We start from the raw sequence: 17,814 nt of genomic DNA, 5'->3' as shown, positions 1-17,814 counted from the left end.
GCTACAACACCGAAAAATAAGGTGGGTGGAATTAATTGTGGGACAAATCCTTTTCAAGTTTTTCTGTGCCTAAATTAATTTAGGTAAACAAATGGCTTGCTTTACTAGTGTAAATTCAAACTTGGTACCCAAAAGCAAGAATTTACACTTGCAAATGGATTTACTCACATGTAGAATGACACCATTTTACTGTAACTTAATGTGTCAGTTATTCTTGTCACAGGCTTTGGACGGCTTGGATACCTTAGGTGCCATAAGCGAGGGAATTGTGAGGGGCAAGGGAACTTATCCGCCCCCCAGATGTTGAAGTAGGGGTATAAAGGGACAATATACCTGCAGATGCTGTGGTGAACACTGGAGAATAAATAGTGCAAGCAGAACATGTTTACCTGCAGCCAGGTGTGTAGCTACTACTGATGCAGCGGGTGTAGTGGCACCAGGGTCCTAAGGGGCCCTTTGAACTCTGACAATTGCCATATTTTACTACCTCAATAGCACTCAAATGGGCCACTTTCCTTCCTTGAAGCAGGGGCTATGGCACCATTGCTATGATACTGTCAGGAACCATGATGTGCATCACCAAGAAGCACTGTAACCTTGAGAGTAAACTCTGTGAAAGCTCAGAGGCCACTTTGTTTTGTTAATTATTTAACTGCGGTCACAGAGGTGATGCCCCCCCCCCCCCCGGAAGTGTTCTGTTTGTCATTCCACGCGAGCCAGCAAAGTAAAAGAAGGCAGGAGATGTTATTTTTATTAGATAATGTTACTGCTGGCGGCTCTCGTGAGAAAGAAAATGACTGCAATTAAAACAATAATTAGCAAAAAGGAAGCCCCCCCCCCCCTCAGAGTTTAGCCCTGAGGTTACAGCTCATTAAGGAGACTCTTGAGAAGTGCAGCTTGGCTTGAGACAGGCAGGATCTGTGTTACTATGTTTGACCTTCAGTGATTGCATAAACACTGGAAACAAAATCACACTTTTAAATCTAATGATTGAGCACATGTTCATTGTCAGTTTCATTTAAGGTGTGATTGGTCTGTTTACTGAACTCCATGGTCTAAGACTAATTGAATAACAATCCTTGAATAACTCAACACAAAGCACTGACCTCTAGTGCTGAACGAAAGAGAGAAGAATACAACTCCACAGTCTCTGTACAATACGTATTCTGGGCTCAAATCCCGGCTCCCCCACTTGATCAAATTGTGTAATTCACAGCTCATCACTTTACTTCACTATGTATTATTTTCCTTAACCACCCAGTTAAAGAAGACATTGAAGTAATTCAGTACAAGATCCGTGCTCTCAAAATCGCACTTATATATGGGTAAAATAAAATAATCCTTTTTACATTTAATAACAAACTAGAGAACGTTACAAAAAGCCACATTTTGGTTAACTGGTGGCCCTTTTGTCAGGGTACAGGGGTATTTTTCAATATTTCATAGATGAAAGCTATTACTTTCATGTCACTCAGTTCAGTGACATATTTGTATGCACTTAATTGAGACACTTAAATGTCGAAAAACTTGTTTTTTTCATTTTAAGTCTTTTTCATATTTTCATGACATTTGTTGTCTGATCTACATCTTTCGACGGCTCAACTAGTGCTTCGGCTCTTGGAGTCAAACCAGGCCCTGGCTCGGTGTGGATTTGTATCCACATCTTACCTTATGACAACCCGGTAGAGGCAGACTAAGGGCCTGTTGAGATCTTGGTGGACAAGTTACTCCGTCACCGATGTGAGGAAGATAATGGGATTTAGATCTTGGCGGACGGGATATCCACCACCGTTATGATGGAGTAACATGTACGGCGAATGCTAAGTCAGAATTAGGTCTAAAACTGTGAGCCAATGTCACAGGTCAGACAGACACTGAGTTAACCTCATCTTTGAAGACACTACTAAGGTTACCCGTCTTACTTCTGAGCAAGGGTCAAAGAGGGTGGGTTCTATGGGGAACAACTTCCCCAAACTTCTTTCGATTACAAAAAAAAAAAAAATCTACTTTTTGCATCCTCCCGGGATGGGTAATGCCAACACTTGAGATGCCGCATGAAAGTGAAAGACAGGTCTGCTGTGCTTTGAAGCCGACAGAGAAGGGCTGGCAGCTAAAGAGGAAGAAAGACTTCATGCCAGGGTGCCAGCTGCCTGAAAGAAATGTAAATGTGTGCAACTGGTAAATCAGCAAGTGTAAAGGCTGCCTGGGAGCCAGTACAGGCTGGAATTGATGGAGTCATGTGAAGCTTCATGCTAACAAAGATTTGTTCATTTTGAGAGTTAATGTAAGGAGTTCTGGGGTGCATGATTTTAATAGTGACTTTATGTCAAAGGCTGGGACATCGTAGCACTAAAAATACACAAGTCTCTATTCCCCCACACCAATAAGATTCAATTACATAGCTCCCTGGTTACACACACACACACACAACAAGTCCTCACAGGTAAACAACTTAACCAAATGACGTTAACTAGTTGAATAGTTTAACTTGCATTTATTTTTCATTCAAGGTATGTGCTTTAGATGAAAAACGAACAAAACAGTTTCAGAATATTGTGCACTTTTTAACCATATGTTTGACCCCACTGCAACATTCTCTGGCTCCGCCCCCATTGGACTCAGGATCACGGTTCCCATACTTTTTTTAATGCACTTCGACCACTGCTTCTGAAGGAAACGCATATCTGTGTGGCGGGTGCCAGTACCATATTACCCTGCTGTGGGCGGCCAAACAAGAGCTGACGGGCGCCATCTTACCTTTCGTCTCAACAGCATTGATGCACTTCCGCACAAACTTGAATCCCACTTCGTTCAGCTCCACTGCAAAAGGAAAACAGAAGCCAAATAAAAAAGCCACACAATCAGGTCAAGGCACCTGGCTACTACTATCAATGAATGGAAAATCCACAAGAGGATGAAGGACCATTAGCCCTAGTGATCGACCTCGTTCCGTCAAGCCAACAATCTCCTATGTTCGAGCACGCCCATCCTTTTTAGGACCTGCACGTGCGACGAGTGCCAACTCTGTTCGTGTCAACTCTACAATCCACAAAGGTTTTCTGCATTCTGCACTGAATTTAATACAACTGTTGGGAGAACAACTCCAGAAACCCAAGGGAGAAGAACTTGTGTACCTAGGACAGCAGCGCAAGCAGCAAGCAGAGGCGCGTGCTTTCCCCTCATTGGACAGGTACAATCAAGCAGGAGTAGTGCAAGCGTTGCTTCCTCACAGAACAGGGGCACAACAATAGCCAAGTAAAGCCAAGCTTCCCCCACAGAGGGCAACAAGTGTCATCTTCTATTCCATGCAGAAGAGATCCCGCAGGGAAGACTAGTACGATCTCATCGCTCAAAGAACATGTGCAGTTGAGACATGAGTGGCGTCGAGGTTGCAGACGGATATCTGGAACAGGTGCTTAACTCACTGAGAGGGGTCTATGGATGGGTGAGTGAACATGCAGCTCTGGCACCATCCTCATGCAGGTGATACTTCACGTAAGGGTCCTCAAAGGCATGACGCCTTCCATCGCAGACCTGCTGTTTGTGTTGATTCTTTGACTTTGCGCATATTGAGAAGTACCGGTCACCTGGAGGGTCACTGTTCGACCAGCGACAGAGTAACTACCTTCTTGCAATCTGTCACCACAGGCAATGCTTGCTCCATCTCTGGAAGCTGCAAACCCCATCCAGCCTACCATGCCTTGGGCTGGCCCTCTTCAGCACCCAGAAGACATCTGAATACCTGAGTGGCGTGTTACAAATCCCACTCAACGGAAGGGTACAAAGGTCTGTTCCCCCGGGACTATGAATGCTGCAAGCCTGTGCATGCAAATGTTTGCATGTGGGAAAGCAATTTATGTGAGATATCAATGGAAGTAGAGGAACTACTATCGAAACTGTGTCCATTGCCTGATGCCCCACTGCTTAGGGTTAAGAACTTCTTGGGACCGCGCAAAGAACAGGGACTCTCCCCTGTCTCGACTATTAATACATTAGACCTTGTGAGGAGGTGGCCGACTTTTCCCCAGTAACTTTGCCCACCCAACCCCTAACAGGAGTACCAGTAACTTCGGAAGGAGCACTGAAGATTAGAAGTGAGACTCTAAGATCCCCCCAAAAAAGAGGAATTAGCAGCAGAATCTATAATTCTGGTCCCAATTTCTCCCCAGTTTATCACTCAATATATCACCTGGAGAATTCCCATGCACTTAAGCACCACATTTAAACAAATCTCATAATTCGGAAAGGGCCAGTGACTCAGGTTGTCGGCGCCATCAGAATCAAGGGGACCCTTCGTCCTGAGACCCTCGCTCCAGTAGTTAGCCTTATAGTTGCCTCCAAGGGCACTAATGGCAGTGTTTGTTGTTCGTACTGGGTTTAAACCGGTATTACACCTAAGATATTACTGCTCCTCCATGTGCATTGTGGGCAGGAAACTCTTAATGCACCAACAAGAGCCACTCCCCAGCATGGTGCTGACAACTACAATTGAAGGCACTTTTTTGCCAGGTGAGCAACTGCAAGCCCCTTCCTCAATATGAAGCATTTTAGGCGCAAACTAAGCCTCTATGGCTGCAGTATCAACCTAAGCCTGAGTTACATCCATGCTCCATTTACATTAATGTGATGAACGCAAGCACTAGAGGTTTGCGTCTTGGAGAGGGGGCGAGTATGCTCCTTGCTGAACAATGTTCTAATAAGTATTTCTCCCCATTTGGTAGTCCCCTGAGCTATTCAGAAGTCCAGTCCCAGCACTCGCTGCTGAATGAGGGAGTGGCAGAACTTTTATGGCACGGGCCAAAAGGGGACGACCCCACGACAGAGTGATCTGCTAAAAATGAAAGGAGGTTAAACTGCAAGGAAAAATAACTGCACAAAACCAGGCTCTTTGAGGAACAAATCTCAGCAAAACGCATCTATTGTGAAGTGGGAAGTCTCTGAATAGCACAAAACTTTGCTGGTGAAATTTAGCCTTCACCTACCCCTCATGTAAATCTGAAAGCTGAACAGTGTAATCAAAAAATATTCAAAAATAGGATTGTGTGATGCCTAATTTTGACATATATTGGGGGTTCGGAGCTCTCCAGAACTTTATTCTTATGATCTGGAGAAGCTGAAAGACCCACCATGTATGACGGCAGATTTTAGGAAGAGACCCCTGAAAGTCTCACTAATTTACATCCTCCAGAGGACCTCAAGACCTTAACAAATGTCCCAGGCAAAGTGTGATGAATCTGAGAGGAGTGTGAATTATTTTCACACAAGAGTTCCCTAGACACATAGTACAGCCTTTGCTTAGAATTGGTAAAGTTAAAAAGCAGCTGGTCCTTTGTGAAGTGTGAAGACCTCGAGCTCCAAAGTGTGCCGGATGAAGGGGTCTGTGGTGCTCAAAGGGTGAGGATAGTTCTGGGAGAGGCGTCTTTCTACTATAAGATGCGATCAGCGACAGACAGACAGAGAACACTTACTCTCTTCGCTCTTCGTGATGGGGCTGTGGTAGATCTAGGAGAGAAGAAGAGACCTGTATCAGTCTGTGAGTCTTAAAAGTTCAGTCTTTTACTCACCCTCTATATCTGATCACAATTTCCTTCAGCCTCCAACCACTTTGACCTTCTGCCCCTGATCACCTGCATAATCTGCCCCGGATATGTTCATCCCCTTCTACCCTTGGTGTCCCCTTACCTGATACCCTGGATATAAGCTTTCCCTTCTGCCCCATCAGCTTTCAGTCTGCTCCTTATCACCCCTCCTTTGCGACACTGAAATCATCTTCCCTTGTGTTGCTGATCTGCTTCTCCATCCATCCCTGGATCACCTTCCCTTATTACCCCATGTCATTGTCATCTTCTAGGGCTGCAGGCCTAGGTGAATTCACACCATCCGTTGGCCATTCATTCCCCATTTTATTACCAACATGTGGTGTGCATCTTGATAAAAGCACCCTGCAAATAGCTGAGGTGTGGAATTAGTCCCTCATCATGAAGGAAGTTACCCATCTTGGTTGCTTCTTCTACAACCCCACTGCCCCCGAGTTAGTGCAGTATGGTGGTTTCACCTAATGTGGTCATCAGCAGGGGATCTGCAGTGAGTATATAACCCAGAGTAGCTTGGAGTACTTCCTATTTGTCTCTCAATCCCCCCCATGGACGGTGGTACCCAACCTAGAGTCAATTATCTTAACTCTCCTTGTAAGAGTTTCAGGTGGGCACGGGGCTAGTGAGAGGGAGGGCTAACCTACTGGTTGTCCAGGCCTTCTACCTCTATCTTGGGATTGCCACGGTTTCACGTCTCAGGTGGGTGTGTGGCTCATTACAAGGAGGGCTGACCTGCTGGTGGTCCAGGCCTTCCAGCCCTACATCTTGGTTGCACACCGTAACAGTGATGCAATACTATCTATTAAGTTCTTTTTTAATCTCACTGTGTACATAGGAATATGTTTAATGATGGCTTGTGTGAAGCTTCAAGTAAAACCAAGCTACGTCCTACTTGGAACACCAACAAAGTTATCTGAACTTTTATTTGTCTCACAAAGTTTTTGATTGGTTTTGGGTAGGACAACAACATTGCACGAGAGAGCGTACTAATTGACACCCATCAAGTAGGTTTCTAATTCAGCAACTCCTGTGCCACTAAATCATTTTGTGTCATTACAAAGAAAGAGATGGCCAAGAGTATCTCTAGGGACCGTGGGGACAGCGCCATTTTGTCTTCAGCTCAACTCTAGCCGCAGCAGAACCAGGTTCTTTTGACAAGAATATTCACAAGGGCCACAAGCTTGGTGCTTGCAAAAGGCAATGTAAGACAGCAGCCTTAGGGCATCCCTACATGTGATGCTGAATACAAAGCCTTAACAATTGGCTTTTTATTACTGTCTCAGAAGTCAATTACTACTTTCTTGGGGTGCTAAAAATCCTCGTTCTGTTTCCACATTTTCTTCCATATGCTACGCAAGAGGAAGGGCAACCGTGGCTGTGGGTGGTAAGTTCATTCATCTACAGGCAATGCTATGGTGCTCCACTCTCTTCAACTTATCCAAGTCTGCCATGCAGTACCACGTCTATTCATTAACACACAATCCTATTCAATCCTTAACTATCCAATTCTGCCATGCAGAACCGCTTCCATTCATTAACACACAATCCTATGCAATCCTTAACTATCCAAGCATGCCATGCAGCACCACTTACATTCATTAACATACAATCCTATCCACTCCTTAACTATCCAAGAATGACATGCAACACCACTTCCATGCATTAACACACAATCCTATGCAATCCTTAACTATCCAACTTTGCCATGCAGAACCATTTCCATTCATTAACACAATCCCATGCAATCCCTCACTATCCAACTCTGCCATGCAGAACCACTTCCATTCATTAACACACAATCCTATGCAATCCTTAACTATCCAGGTCTGCCATGAAGCACCACTTCCATTCATTAACACACAATCCTATGCAACCCTTAACTATCCAAGTATGCCATGCAGCTCCACTTCCATTCATTAACATACAATCCTATGCAATCCTTAACTATCCAAGTATGCCATGCAGAACCACTTCCATTCATTAACACACAGCCTAATGCAATCCTTAACTATCCATGTATGCCATGCAGAACCACTTCCATTAATTAACACACAGTCCAATGCAATCCTTAACTATCCATGTATGCCATGCAGAAGTACTTTCATTCATTAACACACAGTCCTATGCAATCCATTAACTATCCAAGTGGAGAAATGTGGCACAATGGTTAGAGCGGCAGACCCAGATCCAGACATCTGGCCTGGGACCAGAGTTCAATTCCTGCCTCAGCAGGTCTTGGGCTCAATTCCCTTGCACCAGATAATTCTCGCCTCAGTGCCTAATCTAATTAATGGGTCCCACTCTGTAAATCTGGGCAATAGCTTGCTTAATCTCCACAACGGCCCTGACAGCGACTGGATGCCTGGCTTCACTCTGGGGGTTGTCCTGGAGTGGGTGCCTCACAGGGAAAAGCCAGGAGGGGTTCCACAGCTGTATGCGTACAGCGCCTTGAGACCCTAACGGGTGAGTAGTGCGCTATACAAGTGCAAAATTTACATTTGCAATGCAGCACCACTTCCATCCATTAACACACAGTCCTATGCAATCCTTAACTATCCAACTCTGCCATGTAGCACCACTTCCATTCATTAACACACAAACCTATGCAATCCTTAACTATCTAAGTCTGCCATGCAGCACCACTTCCATTCATTAACACACAGTCCTATGCAATCCTTAACTATCCAAGTACGCCATGCAGCACCACCTCATTCATTAACTCACAATCCTATGCAATCCTTAACTATCCATGCATGTCATGCAGCACCACTTCCATTCATTAACACACAGTCCTATGCAACCCTTAACTATCCAAGTATGCCATGCAGCACCACTTCCATTCATTAACAAACAGCCCAATGCAATCCTTAACATTCCAAGTATGCCATGCAGCACCACTTCCATTCATTAACACACAGCCCACTGCAATACTTAACTATCTATGTATGCCATGCAGCACCACTTTTATTCATTAACACACAATCCTATGCAATCCTTATCTAAAAGCATGTTGTGGAGCACAACTTCCATTCATTAACACACAGTCCTATGGAACCCATAACTAGCCAAGTATGCCATGCAGCACCGCTTCCATTCATTAACACACAGTCCTTTGCAACCCTTAACTATTCAAGTATGCCATGCAGCACCACTTCCATTCATTAACACACAGTCCTATGCTACCCTTAACTATCCAAGTATGCCATGCAGCGCCACTTCCATTCATTAACACACAATCCTATGCAACCCTTAACTATTCAAGTATGCCATGCAGCACCACTTCCATTCATTAACACACAGTCCTATGCTACCCTTAACTATCCAAGTATGCCATGCAGCACCACTTCCATTCATTAACACACAGTCCTATGCAACCCTTAACTATTCAGGTATGCCATGCAGCACCACTTCCATTCATTAACACACAACCCACTGCAATCCTTAACTATCTATGTATGCCATGAAGTACCACTTTTATTCATTAACACACAATCCTATGCAATCCTTAACTAGGAAAGCATGTTGTCAGCACAACTTCCATTCATTAACACACAGTCCTATGCAACCCTTAACGAGCCAAGTATGCCATGCAGCACCACTTCCATTCATTAACACACAATCCTATGGAACCGTTAACTGTTCAAGTATGCCATGCAGCACCGCTTCCATTCATTAACACACAGTCCTATGCTACCCTTAACTATCAAAGTATGCCATGCAGCACCGCTTCCATTCATTAACACACAGTCTTATGCACCCCTTTACTATCCAAGTATGCCATGCAGCACCGCTTCCATTCATTAACACACAGTCCCATGCAACCCTTTACTATTCAAGTATGCCATGCAGCACCATTTCCATTCATTAACACACAGTCCTATGCAACCCTTAACTATTCAAGTATGCCATGCAGCACCGCTTCTATTCATTAACACACAGTCCTATGCAACCCTTAACTATTCAAATATGGCAAGAAGCACCACTTCCATTCATTAACACACAGTTCTATTATTGCCACAAGAAGTTGACACTTTCGCGCACTACCACAGCTCCAACAAGAGGCTCTATTGTTGCCACCAGAAATAAACAATAACCCGGACCACCACATCAATGACAACATTCTCTATTGTTGTCATGAGAAGCTGATACTGTCCGGTACCACCAGAGCTTTATCGTTGCCACCAGAAGTTGACAGTATCCTGTACAAACACAGCTATGACAACCTCTCCATCGCTGCCACCAGAAGTTGACACCATCATGTACCACCCAAGCTCTGGCAACATGTTCTGTTGTTGCCACTAAAAGTTGACTTCACCCCACACAACCACAGCTCCGAGAACTGGCTCTAATGTTGCCACCTGAAGATTATACACCCATCAACCACAGCTTTAACAAAAGGCACTATAGTTACCAAAAGATGTTTATATACCAGTTCACCAAGACTACAGTAACAAGCTCTATCATTGGCATCACTCATTTGCACCATGCTGTACCACCAAGGGTTTGGTAACAAACTACAAGAATTTGTCAGAAGCTTTTCACAGAAGTGAGGATGTTGATCATTGAAGTCATTGTAGGAAAGTACCATCTTGCCTGGCATGTTACCCCCATTTTTACATGCATGTAAGTTGGTTTTTGCCCATCTCACTGGGATCATGCTAGCCAGGACCCCAGTGCTCATAGTTTGTGGCTCCACTTCCATTCATTAACACACAGTCCTATGCAATCCTTAACTATCCAAGTATGCCATGCAGCAGCACCTCATTCATTAACTCACAATCCTATGCAATCCTTAACTATCCAAGCATGTCATGCAGCACCACTTCCATTCATTAACACACAGTCCTATGCAACCCTTAACTATCCATGTGTATACCTGTGTAGTGACTAACTGTGTCACTGAGGCTCTGCTAACCAGAACCTCAGTGCTTATGCTCTCTCTGTCTTTAAATTTGTCACTATAGGCTAGTGACCACTTTTACCAATTTAAATTGGCACACTGGAACACCCTTATAATTCCCTAGTATATGGTACCTAGGTACCCATGGTATTGGGGTTCCAGGAGATCCCTATGGGCTGCAGCATTTCTTTTGCCACCCATAGGGAGCTCAGACAAACCTTTACACAGAACTGCCACTGCAGCCTGAGTGAAATAAAGTCCACGTTATTTCACAGCCATTTTCACTGCACTTAAGTAACTTATAAGTCACCTATATGTCTAACCTTCACTTGCTGAAGGTTAGGTGCAAAGTTACTAAGTGTGAGGGCACCCTTGCACTAGCAGAGGTGTCCCCACATATTTGAGAGACATTTCCCCGGACTTTGTGAGTGCGGGGACACCATTACACGTGTGCACTACATATAGGCCGATACCTATATGTAGCTTCACAAAGGTAACTCCGAATATGGCCATGTAACATGTCTAAGATCATGGAATTGTCCCCCCATTCCAAATCTGGTATTGGGGTGCCAATTCCATGCATCCCTGGGGCTCCACTATGGACCCCAGGTACTGCCAAACCTGCTCTCTGGGGTTTTCTCTGCAGCTACCGCTGCTGCCACCCCACAGACAGGGTTCTGCCCTCCTGGGGTCTAGGCAGCCCAGTCCCAGGAAGGCAGAACAAATAATTTCCTCTGAGAGAGGGTGTTACACCCTCTCCCTTTGGAAATAGGTGTTAAAGGCTGGGGAAGGGTAGCCTCTCCCAGCCTCTGGAAATACCTTGAAGGGCACAGATGGTGCCCTCCTTGCATAAGCCAGTCTACACTGGTTCAGGGAACCCCCAGTCCCTGCTCTGGTGAGAAACTGGACAAACGAAAGGGGAGTGACCACTCCCCAGTCCATCACAACCCCAGGGGTGGTGCCCAAAGCTCCTCCAGTGTGTCCCAGACCTCTGCCATCTTGGATCCAGAGGTGCGAGGGCACTCTGGAGGCCTCTGAGTGGCCAGTGCCAGCAGGTGACATCAGAGACCCCTCCTGACAGGTGCTTACCTGACTAGGTGGCCAATCCTCCTCTGAGGGCTATTTAGGGTCTCTCCAGTGGGCTTCCTCAGATAACGACTTGCAAGAATTCACCAGAGTTCCTCTGCACCTGTCTCTTCTGCCAAGGATTGACTGCTGACTGCTCCAGGATGCCTGCAAAACTGCAACAAAGTAGCAAGAAGACCATCAGCGACATTGTAGCACCTAATCATGCCGGCTTTCTCGACTGTTTCCTGGTGGTGCATGCTTTGGGGGTTGCCTGCCTTCATACTGCACTGGAAGCCACAAAGAAATCTCCCGTGGGTTGACGAAATCGTCCCCCTGCTCCAGCAGGCACCAAACTTCAGCATCACCGGTACTCTGGGTCCCCTCTCATCCTGACGAGCGTGGCCCCTGGAACACAGGTGGTGGACCCAAGTGACCCAGACTGTCCAGTGGTCCAACTGTCCAAATTTGGAGGAGGTAAGTCCTTGCTTCCCCTCTCCAGACAGTAATCCTGTGCACCGTGTGAACTGCAGCTACAAGGGCTTCTGAGCACATTTCCACGAAATCCTTCATGCACAGCCAAGCCTAGGTCCCCAGCACTCGGCCCTGCGATGCTCAGCTCCCTGAGTTGATCTCCGGCTTCGTGGGACCCTCTTTTGCAGTGTTGAGATGACCGCAGTGTTCAGACTTTGTGAACCCGTGTTCAAGTGCTTCTGTGGGTGCTGCCTTCTTGTGCGTGGGCTCTCGAAGTTGCTGAGGGCCCCCTCTGTCTCCTCTCCCAAGTGGCGACATCCTGGTCCTTCCTGGGCCTGGGCAGCACCCTTTTTCTTCAACTGCGACTCTTGCAGCTAGCAATGCTTGTTTGTGGTATTTTGTTAAGGAAACAACTCTGCATCCTCCAGCACTCCGTGGGACATCTTCTGCATGAAGGAGAATGTCCTAGCACCTTTCGTTGTTGTAGAATCCTCAGCTTCTTCCATCTGGAGGCAGCCATTTTGCACCTTCATCCAGGGTTTAGTGGGCTCCTGCCCCCCTGGACACTTTCATGACTCTTGGACTTGGTCCCCTTCCTTTGCAGGTCATCAGGTCCAGGAATCCATCTTCAGTGCTTTGCAGTCTGTTGTGGTCTTTGCAAAATCCTCTATCACACGTTTAGTGTATTTCTGGGGAAATAGTAGTACTTTACTCCTACTTTCCAGGGTCTTGGGGTGGGGTATCTTGGACACCCTTAGTGTTTTCTTACACTTCCAGCGACCCTCAACACACTACACTTGCCTAGGGGTCCATTCGTGGTTCGCATTCCACTTTCTTAGTATATGGTTTGTGTTACCCCTAGGCCTATTGCATCCTATTGTATTCTACAGTGTTTGCACTACTTTCTGACTGTTTTACTTACTTGATTTTGGGTTTGTGTGTATATTTTGTGTATTTTACTTACCTCCTAAGGTAGTATATCCTCTGAGATATTTTTGGCACATTGTCACTAAAATAAAGTACCTTTATGATATAAGTGGTATAGTAGGAGCTTTGCATGTCTCCTAATTCAGCCTAAGCTGCTCTGCTATAGCTACCTCTATCAGCCTAAGCTGCTAGAACACCTCTAATCTACTAATAAGGGATAACTGGACCTGGCACAAGGTGTAAATACCATCAGGTACCCACTATAAGGCAGGCCAGCCTCCTACAGTCATGTGTCTCCTGATAACATCACCAGTGTGGATCATAGGGAGCTCACAGCCCACCTCAGTCTGCATGTCCAGTGTATGCTCAGTGACAGCGAGCCCGTGACTGTGGTCTACACATCGGCTGACACCTCATATTTCTCAAGAGGAAGGAGAGGAAGCAGCAGGTCTTCAAGAAGCATCTTCCTGCTTGGTCAGAAAGGAGGAAAGCCCCATCATGGAACGCGGTTTCCTCAATGTGGAGTTCACAGGAAGCAATGAACGTCAAGAAACAACATCTTATCTACAAAGAAACTCCCTATTGTCTACAAAAACTCCCTTTCGTTCTGACATCAGTTCAAGGATGAGAGGACATGCGGAGATCTCTGGGAGTATTCTTTATGCGTTGGATGAGGGACAACAAAAGAGAAAAGGACAGACAGAAAGAGGAGAGCAGTAGGGAGAGAGGGACAGAGAAAAAGAAGTGAGAAAGAGAGAATAGAGAAATGAAGAAAAGCAAGATGAAAGTAGAGAGAGAAGTATAAAGCGAGAGCAACACAGAGAGCGGTGTCAGAGAGCTGAGTGAGGGAGAGCAATATGAAGAGAGAGGGGGTTAAATAGAGAAGGAAGGGAGAGACAAGCAAAGGCCACTGGAGGGAGAGGGGGGTGATAGAGATATAAGTAGAGAAAGAGTGAGCTGAAGGAAGAGAGAGGGAGAAAAGCAAAGAGGAGATACATAAGTAGAGACCAGAAGAGAGAAAGAAAGAGACACAGCGAAAGAGATGGAAAAGAAGCACATTTAGGGAGAGAGAGTTAGAGGGTCAGGGAGAGAGAGTGAAAGGAAGAGAGACACACATCGCGATAAGTAGAGAAACTAGAGAGAAGTATATAGAGAGAGAAAGCAGATAGAAAGGGAGAGAGATGTGTAGCTAAAACAGGGCCAGATTTATCAAGCCTTTTTGCATTCGCAAACAGTGCGAATGGCCGTTTGCGAATGCAAAAGTGCCTTTCAGTATGTATGAAAGGCATTGGCAATGCAATTTTAATGTATAGTAAACTAGACCATTCCACAGAACAGAGAGGAATCTGAGGTTAGATAAGGGCGTCCACCAGAAGGAACACTACCCAAGGTGAGTAGCTTGCTATTTTGATGGTTTCTTCAAACCACAAATTCCTCTCCTTTACACTAGATACAAAAGCAGTACATTACAAGATGGAGGATCCGTGGATGGGCTCATACCAAAATGTCCTGCAGGTTTGAATGAGTGAAGTTTCCTTCCCGTCAGACCTGGTTGTCAAGGCAGTAGGGCTTCATGAATATGTGCAATGATGCCCGCTTTGGAGCCTGACAAATGCCCAGAATAGGCACTCCACATGCCAACACAGTGGAAGCAGCCTTGGCCGAAGTGGAATTCACCCTTAGTCCTTTTGTGAAGGATGCTTCTGGACCAATGCATAGCAGTCCTTTTCTGCACCACCTTACCTCTATTTGCCCCAGGGAATTTTCCTCGGTGCAACCAATGTAAAAGCTTAAGGTTCCTTTTGGGTCAAGCCAATGAAATTTCCCTTCCTCTTTCAAGGTGTGAGGTAATTCCCCTGAGCAGCACTGCACTGTGTCCGGGAAGACTCTAAAGAAAGGAAGCATCTGCGAAAGAGTTAGGTGTGACTTCAGCACGTTGACCATGAACCCCCAACAATATCAGGAAGTTCTAGGTCATTTGGCGGGGGTCTATCACTGACTGCAGCAAGCCCACCTTCACAGCCACTGCGAAGTGAGGGGAAAACTGGTATGCCCAACCTCTGAAGTGTGAGCATCTTAAATGTGTCCTTCTGCAGTACAAAGATAAAAAATTGGCTGAAGGTACGAAGGAATAGCATAACAACCAGTCCCTATTTCTGAGTCCGGTACCCTGTAAGGCCGACAACATTGGGAATAGGATGGACAGGTGCTCCTCTGAAAGCCACTGTGATGTGGGTGGAAGAAGCAGTGGTCTGAAAGAAATGGATTGGCTTAGCACTGTTGAATGATCTGAAGGACCCCTATCATCAGATTCTACAGCTTGGCACCCCAGGAGAAAATGTTTGATCCTGCCTCCTACAGGGTGCTTGTGCTCGCCTAAGGGCAAGCTAAAGCTGCTTGGATGTAGGCTGATGCCACAGGGTTAGGGAACTGGGAAAGTCACTGTCCGTAGTGACCTGTAAGTTGTCTGTATGATTCTTGTCTCCAGCCACGAAAGGACTGAGGTTGTCTATATGCCAGCCTTCTGAAATAGTCTTACAAGAGTCAAAACTGATGTGGAAAGTCTTGAGTAGGGTTGGAAAGGCCTAAAGAGCATGTTGTGGCCCAGCTCCTATTAAAGCAATCCAGGCATAATCTGCCTTCTCACCAAAAAGGCGAGATTCATCAAAATGCACATCCATAAGAGATGCTTGGACATCCCCCCAAAAAACTGAAGACCACATCCAATTTGCATGATGGAGCACCAGACTAGTGCTGACTGCCTGGCCAAAGCAATAGGTCATATCCAAGCCAGACTGAATTATATATTTGCCAAGTCCTGACTATCCTGAGTGGTTTGGGGCAAGAAGGCTCAACATTCCTCAAGCACCACCGGCAAGATCCTGCTGACCATGTCCCAGATGGCATGCATAAATTGTCTAAGCAGACAACTGGCACTGACAATCTTAGGGCAAGGCTGACCGATGAACACATAGTTTACAGAATGACTCAATGCTCTTTGACTCTCTGTCCAGGGTGAGGTGGTGGTGGGGGAAAGGGAGGACATGAGAGGGAATTCATTGGGGTTCACCTTGCTGGTGGAAGCCTGAACCACCAAACTCTATGTAGTGAGATGTTGAATGAAAAAATTCTGGGTCTCCTGACGCTGGTCTGTGGCTTCTCCGTACTTGCATGTTCACCAGTAGACAGGAACAAGGTTTAGGCCAGGGGCCCATTAATATGCCCAATAATATGTCAGTAAGGGCTTCATTAAATGGTAGTAAAGGTTCAGAGGAAGCCTGCCCAAGCTGAAACATTTCTGTGAGTACAATAGATTTAACTTCCACAGAAGGAAGTTGTACATCCAAAACCTCAGTTGCTCATCCAATGACTACAACAAAGAAAGCACTTTCATCCATTGGTGGGTCAAGGGAAGTATCAAGCCCACTGGCCTTCTCTAAGTCCAAGTACAGATTGTCATCATCATAATGTGAGGTAAGTCATCCCTGTCACCTCCATCATCTCCTCCAAGTGGTGGTAGACTCTTCAGTCTGGGCCAAAAAGCTGGTGCAGCACCTGGGGAAAGCTCTGTGGTAGAGGCAGTGTTTTGTTCCTAATCTGATTTTATGGGGACTCGGTGCATCAGGTTTTATTTGGGACATGACCTCGGTTAGGGCTAAAACGAGTTTGGCTTGGAGTTGAACATCGGCACCACTAAAGGTGGCACTGGAACTAGCATCGAAGGGACTGGCACAGATTTTGGAGTCAGAGTGTAAGTCGGCCCTGAAGTAGGTGCAGAACTTGAAGCAGGTTTGACAGGAACAGACACATCAACTTGTAACCCAATTGGAGGCCCCTGCAGACCCTTAGGGCCCAAGATGCGCCAGAGAGAACTGTGAGAGTACCAAAGATGTGCAACATGGCCCCCTAGAGGCCTTGATCTGCTGCAGTGTCATCATGACCTAGGGAATTCAGTAGCATCAGGACCAACTGTGGAATTGGCCTCTCAATAGAAGATCAGGCGAGAGACTGAATGGCATGCTGACTCACCTGAGACTTCTCTGGAGATAGAGTGGCACTATGGGGAGGGTCCTGCTTGGTCTTCTTGCGTTTCAGCTTCGACTTGTACTTTGACTTACCAGAAGACTTTGACTGTGACGAGGACCTGTTGTAGGAACAGCCAAGGGAGTGCAAAGGAGTACATGCCCTTGACTTCGAGAAGGAGTAGGACTTGTACGGTTTCTTCCCATGTTCGGCTCCGCTTAACGGTCCAGGACCAACTTTGGTTACATGGGGGTGCACTGCAAACATGGCTTGGAGCCGTGCCCAAACTCAACACCAAAGTCATGCTTCAAGCAGGTCTGTTACTGACATTTGCTTATGACAGTCATGGCATCGTTTGATCCCTGTAGGTTTAGGACGGGACACCATTCCCTTGCATATTGGTTTTCAAAACGTTTTTCAAGAAAAAACTTGGCAAACCCACAAGAACAGGGCAGGTGGAGGTGAGCTCCAGATTCACATTCGAAGCAGAGAAAGAAAGGAATTGACACGGCGCACAGGAGAGGTGCTTCCAGGATGTAACTAAGTAAACGAGAAGCCATATGCCGCCGTCTAGCAGAGTGCAGGAGAATTGCTATTAAAGCTTCCGGATCGAGTCTTGCAACTAGGGGTATTCTAAAGGCGAGGAATCTGCAGTTGGGAGTATGCATCAGAAATGGAGGTGATGAATCAATAAAGGAGCAGCACTGCTGCGTCTTGAGCTACTGACCGAAGTAAATAATGTTAATGTTAATGTTAACCTTATTTTTAAAATTGTGATGATCATACAGTGACCCCTGGGCCTCAATCCCGTCCCATGAATGCTGCTAACCA

The 17,814-nt window shown here is 46.0% G+C and overlaps 1 protein-coding gene across 2 annotated transcripts in view; it reads right to left on the bottom strand.

Moving 5' to 3' along the window:
• The window catches only part of OPHN1 (oligophrenin 1), a 449,584-nt gene that overhangs the window by 143,900 nt on the left and 287,870 nt on the right, over window positions 1–17,814 (bottom strand). For both annotated transcript variants that reach the window (XR_011199075.1, XM_069210164.1), the window contains exons 12-13: window positions 5,469–5,502; window positions 2,758–2,820 (exon numbers count right to left, since the gene is read on the bottom strand). Coding sequence is in view for 1 of the 2 variants with exons in the window: in XM_069210164.1 (XP_069066265.1) it covers window positions 2,758–2,820; window positions 5,469–5,502 (97 nt within the window). In the remaining variant the exon portion in view is untranslated. The remainder of the gene's footprint in view (window positions 1–2,757; window positions 2,821–5,468; window positions 5,503–17,814) is intronic.

Source organism: Pleurodeles waltl, chromosome 2_1 (genome assembly GCF_031143425.1).
Source record: "Pleurodeles waltl isolate 20211129_DDA chromosome 2_1, aPleWal1.hap1.20221129, whole genome shotgun sequence".
Classification (NCBI taxonomy): domain Eukaryota; kingdom Metazoa; phylum Chordata; class Amphibia; order Caudata; family Salamandridae; genus Pleurodeles; species Pleurodeles waltl.
The sequence above is the reverse complement of the archived record's forward strand: the minus strand, read 5'-3'. Positions and strand labels throughout refer to the sequence as shown.